Consider the following 24422-nt stretch of genomic DNA (forward strand, 5'->3'; position numbering starts at 1 on the left):
TGTTAACTCGTCGGGTAGATGTCCAGTAGTTGGTTTTGAAACATCTTTCCTGGACTACCCTGTTTTTCCACCTGATGGCGAAGATATTGTTGTTGATTACATGTCGTAGATCAGAGAGTTTCCAAAAAAGGTAATCGCTGAGCGCAGATAAGTGCGACAGAATCGGTGTCGCGATATGTTACTATGCTGCTTGCTTTGCTAGATGTGACAATACTATGCTCTACGATGCTATAATACATACGAGTGGACTTTCTATACAACAACAGATTTTATAGATGAGAGGGTCTGTGGTGTGCAATTGGGAATCAGTCAGTTTGTGGTGTAGAAGCTTGCGGCCCGTGCTCAGGCCTTCGGCTTGCGGAACAAAAGAATGTGGGGCTCTGGTGCATGGCAGCCGTAGTGCACCCACCCGAGGGACTGTGTTATTCCCAATTGCGTTCTCCACTCCTCCTCAGCCAGTATTTTGAACGTCCCCTTGTCGGAGAAGTAGTCGGAGGGGATTACCTTCAGCATGTCTCGTGGGAGCGCAACATGACGGTACTCGTATTCGTCGTCAGAGTACCTCGGAGAATAATAGTATTTATCTCTGTAGGCAAAAATGCGTTCTCTCTCCTGCTGTGTTAGGGGCTTTGGTCTCTGCAACTGCAGCACATGGGCGTTGTGGTGAGCGTGCGGATGGCCGTGATTCTGTGTGTGTGATTGCTGCTTTTGTGCCTGTGCTTGGGCCTGTGCTTGGGCCTGGGCCTGCACCTTTGCTGCATGGTCCTCCTGATTGAATGATGACATCTGCTGAGGGTCACTTGGTTCTGAGGTCACTTTGGTGCATGGATACTCCGTCTTCCCAGCCCTTCGCTCCGTACGATGCTCATTACTGTCAACAAACATTACTGGCTTTCGTCTCGAGCGAGATCACAGTCCTGCTTTTCATAAGCGACGCGTCTGACGTGGGGACGTGTCACACGGCCTCTGCTTTTGTCACCCGCCTTCGCTCCTCACACTGTCAGAGCTTGCTGCAGGTACTGGCTAAACTAAAGATGAGCCCATGATGCAGCATCACAGATCTGGGACGGCTAGATCAGTCTGGCGGCTTTGGGATGCTCGTTGAGGCTGTCTACCCACCCACATACTGCACCGGGCCAATTGAAACAGAATCAGGGTTTAAAGAGCATGAGCCCGAGGTTGAAAGTACAGATCGGCCTCAAGCCGCAACACCAGACTGCATACAGGTTGCAAACCGAGGAGGCTTTCTTGAACGAAAACCTGGTGAACGGCTATTCGGTGTTTCTTCTGCCGATAACTAACCAGCTTTACAAGGAGTTGTGCAAAAGCTACTTCCAGTCGTGGTCCAAGTCGCCGGGCGAACACGAGCACTCAGTGGACTCCTTGCATGTTCCCAACCCTGAGTTGAAACACACCGATATCTCGACAGGAAAGCATGTCCAGCATACCGTCGGATTGATCTCCTCATGGATAGAGTTGGACAGCGATGACATTGTCATAAGTGAATTCTCTTTTCAGGCGTTCTACAACGAGGTGTCGTTTGCCAACTACCTTGGCATCAAAACTTTCATGTTAAGTCCTCCGAAAAACATCAATAATGTTCAAATATTTTCCTCAAACATAGCTAAATTACTTGATCTTCTTCCTTCTATCCACATCACCATATCTCTGCCAATGTCACAAGATTTACAGGATAAAAATCTTTCCTACTTCGATTCTTACTCTACTTGGGGGATGTGGAACTCAATAAGGTTGATCTGCAATTACCACCCAAGCCTTTCAGTGTCTCTCGGCGCCCCAAAATCAAATATTCCCTCGGCAATCCTTGACCGTTGGCTTTTAGAGCCAATCAAATTTTATTTGATCTCTGCCTCAAAGTTCATCCCGAATGCAAAGTGCTATCCGGTGTTGCACAAGTTCAATCAGTTGATTATTTGGAAATTGATTCAATACAAAGCATTGGATCCTCCGGTGCTGATGCTTCATGGTGTCGACAGGGTTAAAACAACACACAGTAAACACCAGAACCCTTCTCCAAATACCATGAAAGAGGTTGATGACAACTCTAAGTCTACCTTCCTTTCGTATATTCAATACATCGTAAATTCATCATACAAATCAGACTTGCTACCACGTTTGCATGATTTCACAATTGCAGCGTTACAGAAATCAGGCATTTCAAAATCTACCTTATTTTCGCCTTACATCCTACAAAGTCCCATTGAGCCGATAGTTGACAATTTAGAGAACGAGACCTACAAGGTTTTTGAACAAGATAGCTTCAAGTATGAGCAGTATGAGAGAGCAATAATGAAGGCATTGGTCGACTTGCATAGCTCATGGACATCTAACTCAAAACCACACATATTGTTTTTGGGTCCAGGTCGTGGCCCTTTAATAGACCGCTTTTTTTCTGCTCTAGACCTTCTTTCCGTATCATCAAAAGATTTTATAATTACAGCCATCGAGAGAAATCCAAATGTTATGATACTATTGAACCAGAAAAATGTGAAGTACTGGAATTCCGAGGTAAGAATCGTCAATGCTGATTCGAGAGGTTACGCTCACTTGGATTATAAAGCGAGAAATCCCAAATTCAATATGGTGATCTCTGAACTTATCGGTAGCTTTGGCTGTAACGAATTGATGCCTGAATGCATTGATAGCATTTCAACGGCAGATCTTTGCGACAAGAATTGTATCTTTATCCCCCAAGATTTGCATTGCTATGTTTCTCCAGTATTTTGCCCAAAACTATGGAAATTTGCATCTTTAACATCAGCAGACAAACTTTATGTCCCTATGCTTCCAGAAATGGAAATTCTATTAGATTTTCCTAAAGAAGTGTGGAAATTTGAAAGTAAAGTACGCCAAACTACTTTGGAAAACACAGCCACCATTTTCCATTCTTTTAATAGGCACAATTCAAGACAATGCCGAGTTTCGATGGAGCCAACTCGCAAGGGATTAACTCACGGTCTGGCTGGATTTTTCAGCTCTACATTATATGATGATGTTATAGTAAGCAATCTTCCTAAACCTCCAGGAGTCGATGATGCTGTATCTTGGTTACCAGCATTTTTTCCAATTGAAAACCCTTTGAATCTATATGATGGCCAGGAAATTAGTTTGTTTATTCGCAGAGTTTGCTCTTTGGATAGCGTTTGGTATGAATGGTCAGTCGAATGCTTTCTCTATATGCTTGCTCCCAGCTCTAACAACAACACCAATTTAACTGGAACTCCGCCTGCAACGCCCTCACCGGATCGAAACCAGACATCGAAACTACCCCCTTCTTTGTTGATGACTAGAGGTGATTCCGAAAAAGCTAATGATGAGACACTTCTAAAACAAAGCGTCGAAATGGACAGAAACCAAAATCAATCCATACATACTTATGATGACGCAAGCCTGTATGTCACGAAGAGCTTCAATGAAAACGCATCTTCCGCAAGCTCTCAGGCTGACTACAAAGTCAGAGTATGTACAGGACTTTCAAGGGTTCATAATCTAAACGGAACTGGATTCAAGTTTCGCCTAGTATAATGTATATAACGTAGACACCAATTCACAGACAAAAACAAATCTCGAAAGTCTACGGTGCATAAATATCGTAACTTTTTACATAGATAGATCTTATACATGCATAAATATATTTGAAATATATAATGAAAATAAAAGGACAAAAGGAACCTGGTGGCAGAAAACTTTGATAGCAATTAAAGTTTACTTTAATCTGAAAAAGTCAAATATAGATACCCTGCGTCAACAATTGGAACTGATCATACAATCTGGTATATGCACTATTCAAAGATTTGTTGATCAAGAAGTTGTCTATGAAAGAATCGACCTCTTCATCGGTCAAATGAAGTTGGAATCTTTGTTCCAACAAGACCGAAGTATTCTCACCTGCTTTGAAGCAAGGTAATGAAGAATCTGTTTGCATTAATTCAACCATGTCTATTATACACTTAGCGTTTCTCCTCAATGATTTGAATGCTTCCTTGGTTAAAAGCTTGAATTTCTTAAAATAGTAAGAGTCTAATCCACCAAGTAAGTCAATATATTCCTGGGTTAATTTGAAAGGTGCACCCTCAAATCCAACAGATCCAGGAGAGTTGGATAACAAAAAGCCGAAGTCAATATGCACAATGTGTCCTTCAGAATCCAGCATGATATTACCATTGTGTCTATCTTTGATTTGAAGAATGTAGCATATAACAGAATAAGCTGCTAGAGATAAACTGAAGTTTTCTTGTGCAATTTTATATTTGATGCTATTTTCGTCACCAAACAGTCTTTTGAAATGATCTTTTAAGGTAACAACGCCGCTAATTGGAAATTCGTTATGTTCAAGCATATCTTTTTCCAGTGCTTTTTTGATAGAATGTACGGAAACAGCATTCGTTATAGTTTCCACAAGACCAGTGTTTATAGATGTTACTATGATCTTCATTCTCTTGACCCAGACCTTAACCTTATCTTGGTACCATATATTAGCCATCAAGTGGATTAGTTGACAGGCAAAAGCTTCTTGAGCCAAATCATCACCTGTCTTTGCAATCATGGAAAATAAGTCCCAGTTCTCCAAATGTCCAAATCTACTCTCCGAACGAATACGAGCTTTCTTGGTATTCCAATCTTCGCCCAAGTAACTCAAGCCTGCCACTTTCATATCGTTAGACAATTTACGCTCCCCCGCCGCTTCGGTTGCATTATGAGCAAACCTGGCTTGCATGGTTTGCATTGAACTGATTATTCTTTCTTTTATCTGTGAAGCCTGCAATTGGGGTAGTGGTGAGTTAGGAGAATCAAGTTGTGTGAGCATGATGGATGCAATCCTTAATTGCGTGGCAATATTATGCTCATGATCCGATAATGCATTAAGGGGTGGAATCGGTAAAGAAGCATTATCTCTCAGAAGGATACTACCTAGCTCAATTTTTTGAGATTTATTCAATTTGTTGGTAAGTTTCACAACAGAAATGTCTGCCAAATCACTTTCCTCAACATCACTAATGCCATCTGCTTTAAAGGTTGAATCTGCTGTTGAAGCTGTAGAGATAATTCTTTTTGGCGATTTATAAGAAAGGTCAAACTTGTATTTGTCGCTTCCCGAAATGTCATCGTAGTCTTGTATATTTCTCAAAATCTTCTTGTTTGATGAGGAAGCAGGGTTAAAATCCACTTCATCAGATAAATATTCAACTAGCAGTAAATAAGGCACTCTTTCAGCTGAATTCAAAACCGCACTTTCGTTCACGGCAATTCTACAAATTTTGTGTAGTCTTCCCTTTTTGTTTTTCGGTAATAACATAGGAATATCAATTTCACAAGGCAGATCTTTGTTTAAAATTGATAATTCTGCCTTCAACGTTGATAACCTTGCCTCTCTTGGAACTTTCGACAACCGAATGGATATGTTTTGCAAGGCAATGACAAATTGAGTTTCATTTTTGAAGTAACTCGACTTAAGAAGCTTGATCTTCTGGTTCTCCGTCAAAAGCACGTGCTGGTGTAGTTTAGAGCCAGCATTGACACTACTCTGGGCCGAATTTGGGATTTCCAAACTGTCTTTGTAATCTGAAGAGTTTCGAATAGATGAGGCATATGAGCCATCTGATGGATAGCTAGTTACCAAATCCCCCAAAGAGGAATTAGGAGAAGACATAATTGTATTACTGTCGTTAGATATCACATCAACATTATCATGGAGATCAGGCATCGACCTTGCTAGATTTGAAGTGTCCATCGTAGTATCATTGCTCTCTTCAACAACCGCCTCGGGGGTTGTATTAATGGAAGCCGAAGAGTGAACATGATAAAGCCCACGGTGATTTCTGCCCTTCAAAGAAGGTTTGCGGAGGTTAGGAAGATTCATGTCAGCATAAGTGTCAATCATTTCAAATCCTAGCTCCTCAGATTTTCTTGTTTTGACATATTCTGAACTACCTCTAGCCTTTAAATTTGGAGATGAAGTTTTACGCTCCTTTAGAACATTGATGGATTTAGAACGTTTCAAATCATCTGTATAAACACGTTGTTTACCCATAAGAGCATTGTTTAATGTATTCTTCTTGGTCAAGTTTTCAGTTAGACTCTTCTTGATGTCTTTTACTACTTCAAAAACCATAGTTTTAACCTTTTTTCCTTCCATCCTTACAATTGGCTCCACGTAAGCTGTAGACTCAGGAACTGTCATACCAGAAAGCAATGAGGTTGCAAAAATAATGCTTGGATAGATATTTGGCTTGAAATCCTTATTTAAGTCATTTCTAGGAACAACTCCCGAACTGGAGACAAAGCTGGAGTTGGACGTCTTCGAATTGGTTGAGTAGTTGAATAGATGGTATTGTAACTCGTTTACCAACCTTTTGCAAGTTTGAAAACCCACACTCTCTGGCTCTTTTGAAAGATCTTGTAGCATAGCCTGCAAATGCCAGAAGATAATTAATCCGAAATGGGGATCCCTGAAGCATAAAACTTTGATCATTTCTTCCAACGCCATTGATTGCGTTTCCATTGTTATCAATAACTGCAAAAATTGTGGGGCAAAAAACCTCAATTCGCCAATTGGAAACTTTTGGATTCGTTTACAAATATAATATTGAATACCAATGTTGTCGTTGTGCTCCAATAAAGATATGCAGTGAAAGATTTCAAAATCTTTGGAATTTATCTTGGTGTACAAGTCAGTAGTATCAGACTCATTCTCTAGTCGATGTCCATTTTGGTACTTTGTCACTGGAATACTCAATTTCTCAAAGTGGTTCTCAAGCCCATTTGCACTTGAGTCAGGAGCAGAAACACTGAAACTGTTATCTGCACTTTCTGGCTTTTCTTGAGAATCGGCCACATCTTTGTTTTCGTCTGGAGAGAGTACATTGTTTGTATGCCCAACCTTCTCTTCTTCTAGCGGGGAAACATTTTTAATCTGTTCCGCCATATTTCCCACAATGTCTGAGCACTAGAAAAAAAAAGGTTTACCGACGTTCTGTCTTATCCTGACCGTTTCTGCCAAAACCACTCCTTGGTCGGAGTGACACCAGGTGTAGATCAACTCTCACGAAGACACCACCTCGATGGAACAAAAAATATTGGCCAATTACGTAATACTATTTGGTTTCACGCTCAGTTTCTCGCATCATGATTTTGAACTTTCTTCACGGGCGGAGGAAAAGTTGAGATAGAAACTGCAGTAACCAACTATTTGTTGTTGGAAAATTAAGAAAAATAAAGTCGAAACGCTAGGAGATTGCAATCTAATTACAATCTTTAAATGTCTGCTTTGGAGAATTTGATGCTGTCTACGAAGCCATCATTAAAAACTCCACTCACCCCACGAACACCAAAGACTCCAAAAAAGCATCACAACAAACGTGAGCTAGATAACATACCTCCGCAAAAATTCAAAGTGGGATATCAAAAGGTTACACTGGATGTTGATTTGGAGCAAAACAGTATTGCAGGTGAAACAGAAATAACAGTATTACCTCTAGACTCTTCTTTGAAGACTCTAAAACTAGATTGCAGAGGCATCCAAATAAAGTCTATTATTGTCAACCAAAGGCGTGCACATTACAGCTACGATGATTTCCTACAGAATCAAGAATATATGAACGATATAGATAACCCAGTTTTGTCAGACTATCAATATGACCGGTATTTTGACTCCAATAGCGAAAGTATAACCGTGAACCAACATGCGATGTTAAGATCTAAGTTCTATCCTCTATTTTCTGATCAAAATGATACAGAGGATCCGGCGTCCTCATTTAGTGAATGCACTTCCGAGCTTACTATAAGAGTTCCCGAGAGTATTAAATTGAGGTTACAAGACTCATCTAAAATATCATTTTCTCCTATAGGGACCAATAGGTCGATGAACGACACTCCAAACACCTCTAATACAATATTTAATTCAGATAAAGTTTACACTCCGCTAAACATCAGAATAATTTACACAGTCAAAAATTTGAAAAATGGAATACTTTTCAACGGTGGAGTACACACCAATATTCCTAAAAATTTATGGTATTGCCATACTTTTAACAATGATGTTGGATGTAGTGCGAGCTCATGGGTGCCATGCATTGACAACTTTCTGGAAAAACCCGCTTGGGATATTAACATTGTTGTCCCAAAAACAATCGGGAATATTGGCCAATCTATAATAATTGGTACCAAAAAGGCTGAAGAGGCTTTCAGAAAATCTGCCTTGCAACAAGTGGGATCAGAGGGCACTAATGCGAAGGATACTAAAGTAGTTGAGGATGAAGATTTAGAAGAAATTGAGAATAGTATGGACAGCGTTCCGTTAACGGTGGTAGTTCCAGATTTGGTTAGTTTTAGAGAGTCACCACATCCTATTGATGTTGCAAAAAAAGTGGTTAACTTTCAGTTTTATAATCCCGTTTGCGCCCACCATCTAGGATTTGCCATTGGTTGTTTTGAGAAAATTTCTATGGTGGATCTTAAACCAGGAACAGAGGAATTAATAATCAATCAGAATTCATCGGTGGAAGGTTCCGAGGAAGTTACTATGCAATTCAATGTGGATACAGCGAATACAAATAAAGTTCCTACAATGCTTTATTTTTTGCCAGGAAAAAGAGAAGAGGTGATCAATACCACGATTTTTTTATACAAAGCATTGGAATTCTATTCCAAAGAATTCAGCTCTTTTCCGTTCACTAGTTATACACTATTATTCATTGAAGATTTACCCTCGGATTTATGCACTTTTGCAGGAATGTCAATTGCAAGCTCTCGACTTTTGTACAACTCTCAGCTCGTTGAACCTATGTTTAGAACTACCGAGATATTATCAATTGCCCTGGCAGAACAATATTCTGGAGTCAACGTGTTACCCAAAACTTTGAATGATATTTGGTGTGTTTCAGGCATTGCTCGTTATATGAGTAATCAATTTTTAAAAAAACTATTTGGAGTCAACTACTCTAACTTCACGTTTCAAAAAAGATGTGAGCTACTATGTGAATTGGATCTAGGAAAGAGACCACTTGCCAATCAAGTGTTTCGATTCCCTATCAATAGTGATCAGGATATGGATTTCATCAATTTGAAGGCTCCCCTAGTGCTGATGATTTTAGATAGGCGGATCACAAAAACGGATAAGCTATTTGGTCTCTCAAGAGTTATACCCAAAATATTTCTTCAAGCAATGTCTAATGACTTGATCAATGGAAACAATTTGTCGACTGCTCATTTCCAAAGAGTCTGCGAAAAAGTTGCACATCATAGACTAGAATCATTTTTTCAAAATTGGGTTCACAAAAGCGGAGTGCCAACATTCAGGATCACGCAGAAGTTCAACAAAAAGCGTCTTTTTATTGAAATGTCAATTCGACAAATGCAAAGGTCAAGTTTGAATAAGGATGATTCAGATTACGATGAAGACAACAACGAGCTTGTTTCGGAGGAAAGAAACAAAAATTTCGTAGAAGCAGCAAATACCTTCATGACAGAAGATCATCATTTTGATGCTCAGCCAGTCTTTACGGGCCCGGTAACTGTTCGGATTCATGAGGCTGATGGTTCGCCTTATGAGCATATCTTGGCCATTTCGGACCCCTTGACCAAGCTGGACATTCAGTATAATACAAAATATAGAAGAAGAAAGAAAGAAAAGAGAGAGGGAACCGAAGACGTTGATGAAAAAGATAAACTTGGTGAAAAGGAGAAAGAAACTAAAAAGAAGGAAAAGATTGAAGAGCGCAAAATAAACATGTTAGGAAATGTCCTTACCTCTTCCGAGGAGATTGACAACTGGGATCTAAAAGAAGACCAAGCTGCAAACATTGACCCTGAGGCTGACCCAAATGATCAAAACATTGAAGATGAAAAAGATGAAGCGTTTGAATGGTTGAGGTTTGATGCCGATAATGAGTGGATTTGCAAATATACTCTCAATCTCACCGATGACAAATTTGAATCTCAGCTAAAGCAAGATAGGGATGTTAAAGCACAGTTTGAGAGTATCAGATATTTTGGCAGTATCGTGAGGCCTACCATGTCTCACGCTAGAATTCTATTGCGAACTCTCGTTGATGCTAGATATTTTTATGGTGTGCGTGAAGAGGCTTCTAGAGCGCTAGCAAAGATTTCGAATGAGGAAAATGATCACATAGGTATGCGATTTTTGCTAAAGACTTACAAGTACCTTTATTGCTATGATAGTGAAATTAGAAAGGGTTATGATGAGCTTGACCCAAAGGAATATCTACCAAAACCAAATGATTTCACGAACTTTTCCGATCTTTTTGTGATGAAGGCTATCATTGAATCATTATCCAACGTCAGAAATAAAGATGGAGATGCCCCTATTGAATTGAAAAGGATTATCTTGCATATACTTAAATACAATGATAATAACAACAACAAGTTTGATGATACATTTTTATACTCAACAATTATTAAAGCACTTTGCAATTTGATACTTATCTCCAAGAGGGAGATATCGGATTTGAATGCAGACTATACTAAAAAAGAGTTGAATTCTAATACTGTTCGTGATGTTAAAGATGAGTTCATATATGCCGCAATAAAAGAGCTGAATCGTTGCTTGAAAATGGATGAGTGGTCCCCATCCTACAGAAATATTGTGACAAAAGTTGTTTTAGAACAAAAAATAAGGTTTGTTAGGGTTGGCTTAGCAAGGATGACCTTTATGGATTTACTCAATTACACGACCCCTAAGTACAATGATGATATCAGATTTGTTGCTTTCGAAGGCTTGCTTCTTATTGGTGGACTCCGTAATAGCAGTATTTTAAGCTATTACTTCACCACTATGAAACTAGATGAATCTTTGTACTTAAGGTACCAACTAAACAAGGGTTTGGTGACAAGTATAGGAATTGCAGCATACTCAGGAATCCCATCTTTACTAGATGATGATGAGTTTCTAAAGTCGGTAAGTGTATTACAATCAGGTGACCAGTCACAGGAAAGTTTTGGGAGTCGTATCATCCAAATTGAAGATTCAGCATCAGCTAAATTGTCCATGCGGTCACGGAAGGACGAATTGGCAAGGCGTACTATACAAGGATCGGTAGATGTGCTACGTAGAGATTTGGGCATGGGTCAGGGCTTAAAGTACGAATTATGGGAAGCTCTTCACTCTTGTTTAATTCCTATTAACACGAGAAGGAACATTTTTGACATTATGATGGTGCTTTACGAGCCTACCAATTCCTTCATGATCACCACAAGTCTCCCAACTGACAAACAGATTATTGTGAGAGTTAAAAGTAAGGTTAGCGAAGCAGCAAATCGAAATGGCGAATCATTTGTTGTTTCTTTGAAAAGGGAGGCTCGTTTCAAAATTCAACTACCTGTTTTGAAATTGAAGGTCAGTGACGAAAAAGCCAACAATAAGCATAAGGTTGCTATTAGTGATGTGAACTCAGCTCCCAGTCCTGTTAAAAAGCCGAGGAAAAAGAAACACGAAATGCCAATGAATCTTGTTGAAGTGAGGAAAACAGCATCTAAATTTGATGTCAAGATCAGGTTTTCTAAAAAGGACTTCATGAGCAACTCCAAAGAAAGAAATAAATTCATACGTCATGATCCTTTGTTACCTTTACGATTTGTACGATTTAACCTTCGTACCAAAGAAGTGACAGTCTCAACGGATGAAAATTTCGAGAATTTTGTTTCGATTCCATCACTCATGATTACATTAAAAATAAGCCCTCAGAAGTGGAAATTGTTGCTCAGCGATTCTTCTGACTCTAATATTGATGAGCAGCAATTGTTTCCTGTCAAAACTGAAAGCACAATGAACCCTGCTACATCCATGGTATCTCATAAAGCTCACCAAGCTTCTCTCAATGAGCTTGAAGCAACTGTTTCAATGAAAACAGAAGACATTGATAAAGAGCGAGTCTTAGAACAGGATCCAGAAGTACAACACGATATCAGCGATGAAGGCGAGGAAAGCCTCCAAAAAAGTAGAGGGCATAGTGAACAGATTTTTGACGGCTCTGAGGTAAGTGTCACAGAAAACAAACCTCTAAGTTGGGGTTCAGAATCGAAAAGTATTATTAAAAAGCTTAGTCCAGTGAGACGTGACCCTGACAGTTCTCTATCCCCATCAGCCATGTCACATACACTTGGCAGGTCAAATTCAAGATCGCAAAGCCCAGAAATTACAGAAAAACCCAAGGAGAAAAAGAAATCTGGCCCAAAAATTAAACTAAGGCTCAAATAGTTTATAGGTTTTGAATTTGTATTGTATATTAAGTGTAAAATTATTGCAAGTCTCTAAAACATATACTCGTTATATAGGTGTTGAAGAATTTTTAGGCAAAGAAAACTCGTTGTCTTTAGGCGGTAAAGGTGGTAACGGAGGTACAGGTTTTCGAGCTAACCTTGTTCTTGGCCTACTCAAGGGAGCTCCAAATTCTCCACTATTGGGAGTTTGCTGGCGCTCAGTATCTTGTTTCTGAAAGTCATTAGTACCATCAAATTGCAAAATCGGTGATTCCTGCAATCCAGCAGATAGTGCGGCAACTGAAGCAGCTGTTGGGGAGGATAAAGAATCATCATTATCATTGGAGAATCTGAGTATAGAGGGAGAAGAAATTACACGATTCTTGTTACCGGCATAGTTCATTACACTAGAGTTATTAGAGTTTGATGTTGCTGTGGTTGGACTCTTGAACTTTTCGTTAATGAACATTTCTGGAGAAGAAGGAGGATTATTGTTGTTGAGTGGCAACATCATTGGGTTATCTTCGGTGAATGATGAAGCTCCAAATTGAGATGATTGCGAGGTACCCCGCTTTCTATCTAAATTAATGAAAGCATCACCTGATGGTCTAGTATTGATGTTCGAATTAAGTAGCTGAAAAGATGAACCAGATGAAATAGTGTCAGATTGAGACGGTAAATCAAGTTGTAGATTTTCGGGCTTTGAAGGTTTTATCCTACGATTAGATATCATTTCAGGAGGAATATAGTTCGGATCTTTGCCGCCTATGGAGCCAGTTTTTCTCCTTGGTAAAGTTGCAGAACTACCAATCGCAGCAGGACCAGATGTATCCGGGACCGCAGGTGACTTTTTATACCAGTGCTTTATCCTACTATAAGATTTGAGCACAGAATCTTTCAATTCTGAAGTATGAGAGACATCATCCTCTATCAGCTCAGAGTTGCTAGTTGGTTCATTATAATGCTCCGCTTCACTTGATATTGTACTTAGTTTGGATATAACATGATCTTTCTCCGAAAACTTGCTAGCACCCGTCGATGTGGTTGACGAAGCTCTTGATATTACTGAGGCATTTGATGATTTTATTGGTTCCATTTTGATTCCAGCCTCACCCGAGTTACTCAATGGATCAGTACTAATCGGCTGCGCAATTGGTGGCAATGTTGATATACTATCTTTGACTACATCGCCAGCCATTTTAATATCCTCATCATTGGTCGTACTTTTACGACATGAGCGATCAAATATACCACCTCTAAAAATTTCTTCTGGGTTTCTGAAGAAAACAAAATCATCAAAAAATGGATAAACCAAACTTGATTTGATAGCATCTCTGAACCTGCTTTCGATTATACTGGTTATAATACCATAGCTCACCGCTCTTGAACTGAACACAGGTTCAATTGTGATATCGATCTCAGGCATTTTTGAAAATGTATACCAAATACGGCTCGATGGTTGTGGCTTGATTTTAAGAAGTAGTTCTCCCTCTATTTTGTTAACAATAAGCTTCATAACAATGTCAAACTGACGTTGTTTGAAACCCACACCTAAATTGACGAAGAGTTTGGTAGCAATCTCAACCATTGCTCTTCCCTGATATGAGACGTTAACTAGCACTTCCAAATCACCTTCTGGAGACAGCGTTTTTAGTTTTGGATCAGTGAAAAAGGGACCAGAGTGTCCTACATCTATCCGATTGATTTGTAACTGATCTAAAAATCCGGGTGTTCTGATTTTTTTTAGTCTGTCTTCAATTTTAAGCCAGAAGGCAGCTTTAAACTCATCTGTCTTGTAGGTAGAAAGAAATAAACGTCCAATGAGAGCATTGATCCATTTCGTAGTCAATTGCTGTTCTGTAGCATTCAACGTTTCAATAAGATCAAGCATATCTGCAGTATTATAATACGCAGGTTTCGCCATTATCGTAGGATCAAAATTTGGATTGAGCTTCGAAAGAGTATTGTTTGTGCATGTTGCTCTCAAAAAAGCAAAGTACCAGTCCTCTTTTTCAATTGAAACATCAGCGTACAAAAAGTAGCAGTTTTTAGGCGGAGGAATATTGTCAGATTTACTTTTCAGCAGTTTCAATAACTCCTGGGCCTTTTCCTTGCTATGTGCCAGCTCATCAGTGTTTATCAGACATATTGCACTTCTTTTGGTAAAGAGCTGCCCGTCTCTCAAATTTCTTGGCCAGATTGCAACTGTGTAATGATCCAAAACAATAGCATGTTTCACATTTTTCTGCGTCTCGTCACTGTATAAAAACAAGTTTCCATGTTTGATGACACCATAAAATCTGTTTCTCTTTCTTATTTGTTTTAATTTGGCTGCACCCAATGTCGCTGTATCCTGTTCTCCTTCCTTGAACTCTTCATCCATGCTATTCGAATGCGAGTGGCTCCCGTTGCCTCCTCCTCCTCCTCCCTTCATCATCTTAGAAAAGATTCCACCCGAAGCGTTATTTCCCAACGCATTCCCAGCGGAACCATTACTCAAGTCTCCATCCGAATTAAATGTATTGGTCTGTTTGAACTCTTCGGGATTTATCTGTGGAAATCTGTAAAACTCCTTTGTGACTGTGATCCACCCCGAGTGATAAGCCTTGATTCCAAGCTTTTCCTTGTCAAAAAATTCCCCAGCTTTCAAATCCCTGTAACCTTTGGGCTCTCCTTTTTCTAGGCTTTCCCTTTCCGCCTTGATTGCATCTTTACGATCTCGTTCCGAAACAGAGTTCGGCACCTGGGGAGATTTGTACCATATTAACACGATGATGAGCGGAATGAACGTCACTCCTCCGACAATGTAGGTTAACACATAGCTCAAAAACCCCATTGCATGTACCGACGGAGAGCCAGATAAATAAGAATGCTTTTCTTCACAATGGCCGGCTTGTCTTAAAGTAAGAAAGGGGAATTCGGACAAAGAGAGGGCTTCAGGTACCATTCCAGAACAGAAGACACCGAATCTCTGTCTATCTCGCCTCACATCGCCAACTGCTGTTACCCGGTGCGAGCCGCCGAGGGGAAAGTGTTTCACTACGGAGGAGTTTTTCAGCATGTTTGTTCTCCTCACCTGGCTACCACTTCTCGGCCAGGTAAAACGGTTATATTCGCTTGAAGAATAAGAGGTTCGAAGTCACAATCACCGGGAAAGCTTTCACCTACAAACACAAGAGATGTTCACGTCGCTGACAGGAAAGTCCGGAAGTTTGGTGTGCGTGCAAATCCGAGGATACGCAGGCCGTGTGCAGATTCAATCAGCACTTCCAAGAAGACCTCTGAAGAAAATCAAAATAGGTAAGGCCAGACCTGCCATCTATTACAAATTTAATACCCAGGTAGAACTTTCCGATGGCTCGGTTGTTACAAGAAGATCGCAATATCCCAAAGACGAGTTGCGAATGATCACCGATCAGAGAAACAATCCACTGTGGAATGCATCCAAACCAGACGCAAGTTTGCTGGATGCAGAGTCCAAGGGTAAGTTGAATAAGTTCAAGAGCAAGTTTGCTGCCTTTGGCCAGTCCGGTAAGTCTGCCGATGAGGTCAAGGCTGAGGAAGCCAAGGCTGAAGCTGAGAGGTTACAGAGATTGAAGACCGGTAGAGCTGCCAAGAAGGTTGAAAAGGAACAGGACGACTTTTTGGACATGCTATCTTCTAACTACGAGGAGGAGAAATTGGGAGGTAATCTTGCACAGAAGGAAAAGAAGAAGAAGAATAATTAGGATCGCGTCAAGTGGTTAGTTTCCCTCTTCTATTACACTATATTTAAACCATATAAAGAATCCATGTACATATATACATCCACAACTACAAAAAGAAGTCGAATACATGACTGTCATTACCTATGATTCTTGCGCTTTCCCAAAACTGTGATAATGGATGTGTTTTCCTCGAACTTGAATCCGTTCTGCCTGAGAAATCCAACGGTAGCATTTTTCACTTTTGGTATTCCGCCAGCGCTGTGAAGCCCCCTACCGGTAACAATCACGAAGGGGTCCACATGGCGCAAGCCTGTGAACTCAAATTTTGTGTTTTCTAAGTTCCGAAGATGCATCTCTTGGCCCCACCAATAGTTGAGACAGCTATTTAGGGCTTGCATGGCATTTTGCACAGTGAGAGTGTGCAAGTCTATTTTGAACGTCCTTTTTGCCTGCGTTACCCTCTGATTCACTTCCTGAGCCTGAGATATGCCGTGCAAGTCTCGTATTTTCCGTTCCGTTTCCGCTATCGAATGGTTGTAGTAAGACTTCAAATATTTGTCACCGGTGGTGTTCCTACTCTGTTTAAGGTTAGCTGCACGGCTTTGGAGCTTTTCCAATGCTGGGGGGTATGTAGAGTATTTAGGCAGATCTGCAGGTTGAGAACCATTTTCAAAGATAGACATCGGTTTTGTGCTAATTGTGCCATGACCGTTACTGCTTTGCTTTTGTCTGTACTCCGTTATTTCATCTTTAAGGCTGTTATTGCCAAATGCTAGAACTCCAAAGTCGATACGGCTGGTATCTGCAGACATTATATTTCTTGGCTGTTTTTCGAAATATTCGCTTAACTGGATAGCAGTGTGTAAGATTTTGTCAAGGTCTTTATGAAACCATTTCATGGCCACCAGGTAAAATTTTTCCGGAAGATTTAGCTCTGGGTTGTCATCGATAACCTTCTGCAACTCGCTCCACGACCTATCGTTTTCTAGAAGCGTACTGCTGCCTCTGGACGACTTCCGCAGGAGATCTGACATGGAAAGAAAATGGTCATTGCTGGACCCGGTGTCACCACCGGTTCCAACCCCCGGAGAGCTTTTATCTACGCCATGTAAGTATAGGACATTGTAGGAAGCGGTGTCGAGCTTATCCCGAGGTTGTTGTGCTGCCGGCAGCCGAGAGTCGAAGTTGAGCATTATATCGCAGACCGTTTCCAACTTCCTGCAGGAGTTCTGCGAAAGATACCAGTCCACGAGTTCCCGCTCTGTTTCATCAATCTCAAGCAGCTCCATGATCTCGTCCTGCAGCTCAAACCGTTTTGCCCATTGTTCAACCTGCAAAGCTTCCACGGCGTCGGAAAACGACTCTGGCGGCAGCCTCTCCTCTGGTTCTGCTGGTTCTGTTGGCTCTGCCTGGTCAAGCTTGTCTAGTTCGTCCTTGATCAGGTCGTAGCTGAGAAGCTGTTCTGCCGCCGAGTCAAAGTTTCCGTTGGATATCCGCAGGATGTGCAGAATGTGTTTGAGGGACACGTCAGGAAACAGCTCTGAGAGCGGGAAAAGAGCCTCCGGGAGCTCTTTTTCATCTTTATCTCGTTTTTCAGCCATGCCTGGTGGAGCATCATGCATCCGGAAGCCCTGTCAGAGCATACACTGTTTCGATTTCCAGCAGATAGACGGGCAGGCCGGCCAAAAAACCGGTTTTCATCGTTTCCGCGGAGACGAATTTTAGACGGTTGGTTACCCGTCCGACGATTGTTCCTCCTGGCCGAAACAGGAACAAACACAAAAGCAGGTTATTCAATCAGGCATGGTTACGATCTGGTCCAAGCCAAAGAGAAAGCCAGACCAGATCTAGCCTCGTTCCATGTCTCGCGTGCTCCAAAGCCCCGTAACCGGAACGCAATCCGGCCCAGTAGATTCTCTATTCCCTTTTTCTCCAACCTCGAGCTAGAACCCACAAAGTCCTCGGCCGGATTTACTTGATGAAGGACACTTATTCCGAGGACTCCATAATACAGCGGGGAAAGGCATGCCACCGCCGCCGGGCAAGCCCCCAAGCCACCAGACCTCCAACCCTCCATGCGTCCGAAAGCGAAAAGCCTCCCTCGGCGCTATTGTTGCGGACAAGGCTTATCGGCGGCTTGCGTGCGGCTGCGGACTGCAAACGGTTTCGGCGTTGCTGTGGTGCCCCGGGGTCGTTGGGCTCCGGGCCCTGACTTTGTGCTGCTGAGGCTGAAGGTTTGAAGGCTCGTTGGCTTTATGTCTTGCGTCATCTCCCAAAACAATAGATAGGCGAGATCTTCTCAGGTTCAGCAACCTCTTGAGCGCCGAAGCCTCCTCTGCTGTACCATCTCTCGACCAACCTTGTCTCAGCTGTAGTTACTGGAATCTTGGGGCTTAGAAGACGGACTGGGAGCTGCAAAACCGTGCTCATGCTGCTTTTGTATAAAGCCAGGAACGTTTCACCTCTTGGTTGGAAAGATAAATCATTGGGAGAACCAATACAGTAATTAAGAAGAGAAGCTTATCCTCTAGTTAGATAAGCAGAATCACTTTCCAAGATGGCCTACGTTCCAATTGCTCAAATTTCCACAGCGGGAAATGCTGTCATGTGTGCCTTTTTCGGCATCCAGTGCTTGATCCACGTCTTCCTCGGTATCGACTACAGAAGATGGAGGTTTCTCATCTTTATGTTTAGCGGTACCGCGTTGTCCTGTGTGGGCTATGCCGGCCGGGCATGGTACTCGAGGGACGCCGCAACCAGCCCCTACATCATGCAGGCGGTCTGCGTTGCCATTGGTCCCGGGCTCGTCACGGGTGCCGTCAAAGATCTCTTTGTGCATTTTGTCTCGTACATGCGGATGAAGAAGATTGACCAAGAACCTAACTGGTACATGGATAGCGGCATCGAGAAGTTCGGTTACTACGAAAAGCTGAACCGATTCATCACGCTTGCCTCGTCCGTGCTCATCGGTGTCGGCATCGGTGTCTTGTCCGGCTCCGATCTCAACGACAGCAAAATGAAACAGTCTATCCAAGTGGCCTTGGCCGGGTTTGCTCTCCAGCTCGCCGTTCTCGGCATCACCCTCATCTTGTGGTCCTTCTTCATCTACCACACCATGGGCCAGCCTTACATGCATGGCCGCGTCAAGACGTACGTCTTCTCCCTCTTTGTCGTGCTTCTCCTCCTCATAATCAGATTTTCCTACCGTGTGGCCGAGTGGGCCAAGATCCTCAAACTCGGCTTGGCCAACAACTTGACCATCAACGAAGACTACTTGGTGTGTCTTGACGGCCTAACCACCTTGCTTGCCGGCATGATCCTCATCGTCGAACATCCGGGCTTTGTCTTCGGCAAGGCCGAGCTAAAGCAGATTGACGACGAGTTCCACGAGTACGAGAAGCAAAATAAAGCAGCCGCCTCTCCGACCGTCCAGAACTTGCAAATCTTACGTTACGTGCCGCTCTTCCATCTCTTTTTTTAAACAGTGGGGAGGGAGGCAGAACCACGCCAGTAGCAGCTTTTCCCTACTGCTGGCCTGCTTAACCTTCCTCTTCTCTAGGTTGGCAATATAGCCCATTATTTATAATCCACCTTCTATAATCGGTTATCCATAACTACAACATATTACCATCCTACATGTTCCATTCCAACTGAGCCCCCGCCACCAGAAAACCGCGCCGATCGGCCCAATTTTTGAGAAAAAACGGGGAGCGCTGGCCCTGTTGAGAGACGGGGAGAGCGCCGGTGGTAGCAGCGAGGGAAAGAGAGAGGTTGTGGGAGAAGGTGGGTTTGCGGTGGGTGGAGCACATAAATACGGGGTCCACTCTGGCCGAAAGTGCTAAAGGGCAAGATAAGCAAGGACCAAGCGGGCACTGGAGCAGCACGGGCTACGGTTTCTTCCGGCTAACACACACCGACACATGTCCTCTCCACAAACACAGAACACGCCAACAACAGGCTCTGGGATGCCGTCATCGCTGCAGGAGGCGGGGATCTCCAGAGCCGATAACGGGAACTACATCTTGCCACCGATCCTGGTGCAGTATCGGGGCGGGAGTACACAGATGCTGATAATCGAGGTGGGTCAGCCGATCCCACCGGCAGGCTCTATCACGGGTGCGTCTTTGATGACGGTAGCCCAGATGCTGCGAAGTAACACGAACATGAATCCCTCCAACAACGCCGACAACAATAACAGCATTAGTAATAGCGCCAATAGGGGCAACAACGGCAGAAGTGCCGATGCAGGCGGAAGCCGCATTGCCAGCGGCAACACGCAGCCAGGACCTGTGTCCCGGCTACCAACTCCCACGCCTGCCGCAGATACAACCTCGCTGGCCAACCTGCCCAGGGGGATACGAGGCTTGGACTATCCTGCGTTCGACGTTTCCAGCGAAGGGGTATACAACGAAGATTCACAGGCAGTTTCCCGCTTCTTGGCACCCCTGCAGAGGGTTTTTGAAAGAGTGTACGGCCAGAATGAGAATAGCAACAGCGGTACGCTTGGCACCACGGCAGAGGGCAGAAACTTTGCATCCGACATGCCGCCATCAAGCCGACCTGCCACTACCACTGGCCCTGCCACTGCCACAGCGCCAGACCCTCCAGATGGGAACGCCGCGGATGAGGCTGCTGCAAATGAACAGCAACAGAACCCACCAGCAGAGTCCAGAAATATCATTCTTACCATCAACTATGTCTATGGGGGATCCAGCGATACAAACGAAAACAACAGTGGCTCTTTATTGCTATATGTCCCAAGCATAGATGAGACTAATGAAGACAACGTGAGTGTTTTGGTGAGATTGGCCACGGAAATCGCTCTCAGAACTATAGCGGTCAGCCTAAGAAATTCCGCAGGAGTCTCGAAGCAGACATTCGAAGCCTTGGAAGTAAAAAAGGTCAGCGAGTTAAAGGAAAATGAACTAGAGTGTCCAATATGTTACGAGAAATACGTGGATAAAGAGACCGATGAGAAAGATTTATCCAGCAAAAAGCGGAAACAAGGCGAAATCGATGAAGATGAAGATGAAGAAAATCCTGATACAAAATACAAGTCGAAAAAGAGAGCCAAGGACAATAGAGCTAACCCTATCCCTATCAACAACAGTCAGGACCAAACAGAAAAGGAAATGAAGTCTTCAGAGAAGGTCAAACAACCCGTATATACCCACTATCCAATTGTGATGAAATGTGGCCACGTTTTTGGAGCGTCTTGCCTTAGTGAATGGTTCAAAACCAACAGCAGCTGTCCACTTTGTAGGAAGAAGATACCCAATGTGATGGAGACTGCAACTGAAGACTCAAGAGATGTCACTATAACCTTGCCTAACTTAGCAAGAATAATAAGCAACTGCAGACCGTTGATTGAAAATTTCAACAACAGGCTGATGACTTTTAGCTTGTCAGAAGAAGATGATTATAGTGGCGCCAACATTGTCACCGACAATGAAGACCAGATTCCTTCTCCTGGTTCGTTTTTATCAAGTAATGGTGCTAACATACTAGAAAGACTTACGACAATGAGAAGAAACCAGCAACTGAATGGACGACCAAATACATCTGATTCTGCTAATTATAGTAATGAAAACAATGCTAATGCTAATGCTAATGCTGATGCTAATAACAGCGGACAAGATAGAAGTCGGGTGCCTTCCACTACAAACCGACAAAGTCTTGTTAACTTTATACGTGATATTGTCTCTTCATTATCACGTAGAACAGGTGAAGAACCAACAGCCAGCATCAACAACAGCAGGTTGGGATTACATTCTGCATCGGGTAGAATACCAATTGTTCGGCCTCTTTCACGTTCAGGCACCCAGTTTTCTGGTATGTTCCCGCCTTTGGGTGTTGAAAGCAGAAGAACGGCAAATGGAGTGGAAACCAGAGAGATATCAATGTTTGGTGAGCATACAACAAGGACGCCAGCCCCAGCTACGGCAACAGCCCCGGCACCAGCATCGTCCGCTGCTGAAAGTGCAGTAACTAACAACAGCAACTTACAAGAGCCGGCGCCAGAGACTTCTGAAGTTGTTGATGGAAGCACCACACGGAGCTCCGGTTTAGCAGAAACTAATGCTGGGAGCATCACCGAAAGCAGCAACGATGCTGCTTCATGACTTTAATCAAAAACGACGTATTTTGAGGCTGTATGTATACACTAAATTTCTGATTCACATATCTTACTTTCCAACACTTGTTGGGTTCTTAGAGGCGATTGCAGTCGCATTGTATATTTTAAGGAGAAATACGTAGTAAGGAGAAATATATAGAGTAATGATTTGAAAAAAATGACTCGAGTTGTAATTGATCGACGGAGGATGAAAAAACCCAAGTTAGCGACGCGAAATTTGGTGTTGCGATTACAAGTTGAAATAAAATTCGATGGCAAGTTGGGAACTAAACAGGTAATACATTGGAGATATGTTCTACTCTGGAACTAAACAGAAGTTTCGAAACTGACCATTGCTCAAAGGCTTGAAAGATGGCACTTTTGGAGGTGCTCCAGAGAAAACTAGTGAAAACTGGTGCTCTCAATCGGCTTGTCCGTTTATTACCACGTATATCGTTTGCTCTAACAATATGCTCCATAATATTCATGCTTACTTTGCCAATGGAAGGACAGAATAGGCACACTTATATCAGTGAGAATGCGCTTATGCCATCACAGGCACATCCATTCTTCAGAGAAAGTGAATGGAATTTTGTTCGTGGCTATAGAAATGAAATTATTTCCATGATGCATATGCCATTAGCTGCCAAAAACCAGGTTTTCGACGATCTATTGACAGAAATGGGCTATAAAACAGAAATTTTGAATTACACAGACCCAGAAACGGGAATTGAAAAACCAACCTTATATGCAATTTACCATGTGCCCAAGGGTGATGATACTGAAGCTATGGTTTTGACCGCTCCTTGGTATAACCCGGAAGGCAAGTTCAACGTTAATGCACTTGCATTGAGTTTAGGTTTGGCTAAATATTTCCGGAGGTTGTCAATATGGGCAAAAAACATTATTATCATTTTTCCTGACAATGGTGATGACGTCTTAAGGAACTGGGTTGATGCATACCATACCTCATTGGACAATACTGGTGGTAGTATCGAGGCTGCTATTGTTCTTGATTGCCCGTCATCAAAAGATTACCTCGGGCATCTTGAAATAGAGTATACCGGAGTCAATGGTCAACTACCAAACCTTGATTTGGTCAATACTGCTATAATGGTTGCGGAGAATGAGGGGGTCAAGGTCAGTGTCAATGGCTGTCCCTTTGGACAGCTATGGACAGATGATTATTATAGTAGATTGTGTTCCTTGATCAATGGTATATTTGAAATAGCTGGTGCTGGAATATCAGAATCGCTTAATGCGCAATGTTTCAGTGGATGGAACATTCAAGCTATAACGATCCGTGCCATAGACGGTGATAGAAATGATATCACAAACTTGGGCAGAATTATTGAAAGTACATTCAGAAGTGTAAACAATTTGCTTGAAAAGTTTCACCAAAGTTTTTTCTTTTACTTGCTACTTGGCCCAAAGATCTTTGTGTCTGTTGGGATGTATTTACCAGCAGGTGGTTTGGCGGCTGCAGCCTTTGTGGTTGCATCTGTCAATGCTTGGGTTGGTGGTAATGATGCCAGTGCAGATGTCATTTCGAAAATACAAAATACTCTACTCATAAAAACTATTCCTTTGGTTGCTGCTTGCTTGACCGCTATTGCCAGTATCGCCATATGTGTTTTTGTTTCCTTATACACATCTGATATTTTTGATCAATCTATGGAGTTTGACCCTTTTGACTTGACCTATAAATGGTTTGTTTTACCATTGTTCATTTCCTCTTTGGCTCCTGTTGTCTCATATTTTCTGTTAAGGGTCAAGATTAGTTCAGATTATACTCGTGCTTTGAGTTTGATTGTATTATTCTTCATGGGTTATGCATTAGTCGGTCTGATGGTTTTGAACTTCCCATTGTCTTTTATTATTGCCATCTGCGCATCTCCACTCTGTTTCGTTAGATACGCATCTAAACCTAGTTTGAAAAGAAGATTTCTCAATAGCTTTTTTCTTTTGATCAGTTGTCCAGCACTCTGGTTGATTGTCTTTGGGCTCATCAACAAGACAGACTTTGACCTTGATAGATTACGAAATTTATTTCAATATTTTGAATTTCCTCTTTTACAAAAAGAAATTCAAAATGTCTTAGATTACCTAGAGGAAACTGATTCTCAAATTTTACTCAGCGGTCCAGTGGATTTATTTGTTGGTTTGCTTAAGGGGTACAATAGAGTTCAATGTTGGACCTGGATTTTTGTCTGCTTCAGTTGGTTACCTGTCTGGCTATCAATGAACCTTGTAGGTAGCGTCTACGTCTATGACAAAATCTCTGATAAAGAGGTTGAAAAGAAGAATCAATAAAATGGCCGTAAAGAGCTAAAAACAGCATTTTGTAAATGTATATAAACTAA

At 42.2% G+C, this 24422-nt stretch overlaps 10 protein-coding genes across 10 annotated transcripts; 6 read left to right on the forward strand and 4 right to left on the reverse strand.

The window, feature by feature from the left end:
• Positions 1–102: 102 nt before the first annotated feature.
• PICMEDRAFT_14061 (hypothetical protein) lies at positions 103–875 on the reverse strand. The gene has a single exon (XM_019160203.1). The coding sequence runs from the start codon at positions 784–786 to the stop codon at positions 343–345; it is 444 nt and encodes a 147-aa protein (XP_019019614.1). The 5' UTR covers positions 787–875; the 3' UTR covers positions 103–342.
• A 230-nt stretch (positions 876–1105) lies between these two features.
• Positions 1106–3695, forward strand: PICMEDRAFT_14063 (hypothetical protein). The gene has a single exon (XM_019160204.1). The coding sequence runs from the start codon at positions 1168–1170 to the stop codon at positions 3544–3546; it is 2379 nt and encodes a 792-aa protein (XP_019019615.1). The 5' UTR covers positions 1106–1167; the 3' UTR covers positions 3547–3695.
• Positions 3606–7000, reverse strand: PICMEDRAFT_14064 (hypothetical protein). The gene has a single exon (XM_019160205.1). It carries the CDS (start codon positions 6944–6946, stop codon positions 3746–3748), a length of 3201 nt encoding a protein of 1066 aa, XP_019019616.1. The 5' UTR covers positions 6947–7000; the 3' UTR covers positions 3606–3745.
• A 245-nt stretch (positions 7001–7245) lies between these two features.
• Positions 7246–12385, forward strand: PICMEDRAFT_14065 (hypothetical protein). Its single transcript, XM_019160206.1, has one exon. It carries the CDS (start codon positions 7280–7282, stop codon positions 12233–12235), a length of 4956 nt encoding a protein of 1651 aa, XP_019019617.1. The 5' UTR covers positions 7246–7279; the 3' UTR covers positions 12236–12385.
• On the reverse strand, positions 12246–15123 carry PICMEDRAFT_14066 (hypothetical protein). The gene has a single exon (XM_019160207.1). It carries the CDS (start codon positions 15071–15073, stop codon positions 12305–12307), a length of 2769 nt encoding a protein of 922 aa, XP_019019618.1. The 5' UTR covers positions 15074–15123; the 3' UTR covers positions 12246–12304.
• A 293-nt stretch (positions 15124–15416) lies between these two features.
• On the forward strand, positions 15417–15965 carry PICMEDRAFT_30128 (hypothetical protein; the record flags this gene model as incomplete). The annotated part of the gene is made up of 2 exons (XM_019162629.1): positions 15417–15763; positions 15821–15965. 2 exons carry the CDS (start codon positions 15417–15419, stop codon positions 15963–15965), a joined length of 492 nt encoding a protein of 163 aa, XP_019019619.1.
• Positions 15966–16081: 116 nt separating this feature from the next.
• Positions 16082–17545, reverse strand: PICMEDRAFT_70138 (hypothetical protein; the record flags this gene model as incomplete). The annotated part of the gene is made up of 1 exon (XM_019163567.1): positions 16082–17545. One exon carries the CDS (start codon positions 17543–17545, stop codon positions 16082–16084), a length of 1464 nt encoding a protein of 487 aa, XP_019019620.1.
• A 562-nt stretch (positions 17546–18107) lies between these two features.
• PICMEDRAFT_14070 (hypothetical protein) lies at positions 18108–19577 on the forward strand. The gene has a single exon (XM_019160208.1). It carries the CDS (start codon positions 18502–18504, stop codon positions 19423–19425), a length of 924 nt encoding a protein of 307 aa, XP_019019621.1. The 5' UTR covers positions 18108–18501; the 3' UTR covers positions 19426–19577.
• Positions 19578–19803: 226 nt separating this feature from the next.
• PICMEDRAFT_14071 (hypothetical protein) lies at positions 19804–22247 on the forward strand. Its single transcript, XM_019160209.1, has one exon. It carries the CDS (start codon positions 19865–19867, stop codon positions 22064–22066), a length of 2202 nt encoding a protein of 733 aa, XP_019019622.1. The 5' UTR covers positions 19804–19864; the 3' UTR covers positions 22067–22247.
• Positions 22248–22431: 184 nt separating this feature from the next.
• Positions 22432–24372, forward strand: PICMEDRAFT_70140 (hypothetical protein; the record flags this gene model as incomplete). Its single annotated transcript, XM_019163568.1, has 1 exon — positions 22432–24372. The coding sequence occupies one exon, from the start codon at positions 22432–22434 to the stop codon at positions 24370–24372; it is 1941 nt and encodes a 646-aa protein (XP_019019623.1).
• Between the last annotated feature and the right edge of the window lie 50 nt (positions 24373–24422).

The sequence above is a fragment of the Pichia membranifaciens genome (genome assembly GCF_001661235.1).
Source record: "Pichia membranifaciens NRRL Y-2026 unplaced genomic scaffold PICMEscaffold_1, whole genome shotgun sequence".
NCBI classification, from domain to species: Eukaryota; Fungi; Ascomycota; class Pichiomycetes; order Pichiales; family Pichiaceae; genus Pichia; species Pichia membranifaciens.

What these genes read in the sequence shown, in the direction of transcription:
- PICMEDRAFT_14070 (XM_019160208.1), top strand. Translation starts at nt 18,502, where the DNA reads ATGGCCTACGTTCCAATTGCTCAAATTTCCACAGCGGGAAATGCTGTC.
- PICMEDRAFT_14063 (XM_019160204.1), top strand. Translation starts at nt 1,168, where the DNA reads ATGAGCCCGAGGTTGAAAGTACAGATCGGCCTCAAGCCGCAACACCAG.
- PICMEDRAFT_14066 (XM_019160207.1), bottom strand. Translation starts at nt 15,073, where the DNA reads ATGGGGTTTTTGAGCTATGTGTTAACCTACATTGTCGGAGGAGTGACG.
- PICMEDRAFT_14064 (XM_019160205.1), bottom strand. Translation starts at nt 6,946, where the DNA reads ATGGCGGAACAGATTAAAAATGTTTCCCCGCTAGAAGAAGAGAAGGTT.
- PICMEDRAFT_14061 (XM_019160203.1), bottom strand. Translation starts at nt 786, where the DNA reads ATGTCATCATTCAATCAGGAGGACCATGCAGCAAAGGTGCAGGCCCAG.
- PICMEDRAFT_14071 (XM_019160209.1), top strand. Translation starts at nt 19,865, where the DNA reads ATGTCCTCTCCACAAACACAGAACACGCCAACAACAGGCTCTGGGATG.
- PICMEDRAFT_14065 (XM_019160206.1), top strand. Translation starts at nt 7,280, where the DNA reads ATGTCTGCTTTGGAGAATTTGATGCTGTCTACGAAGCCATCATTAAAA.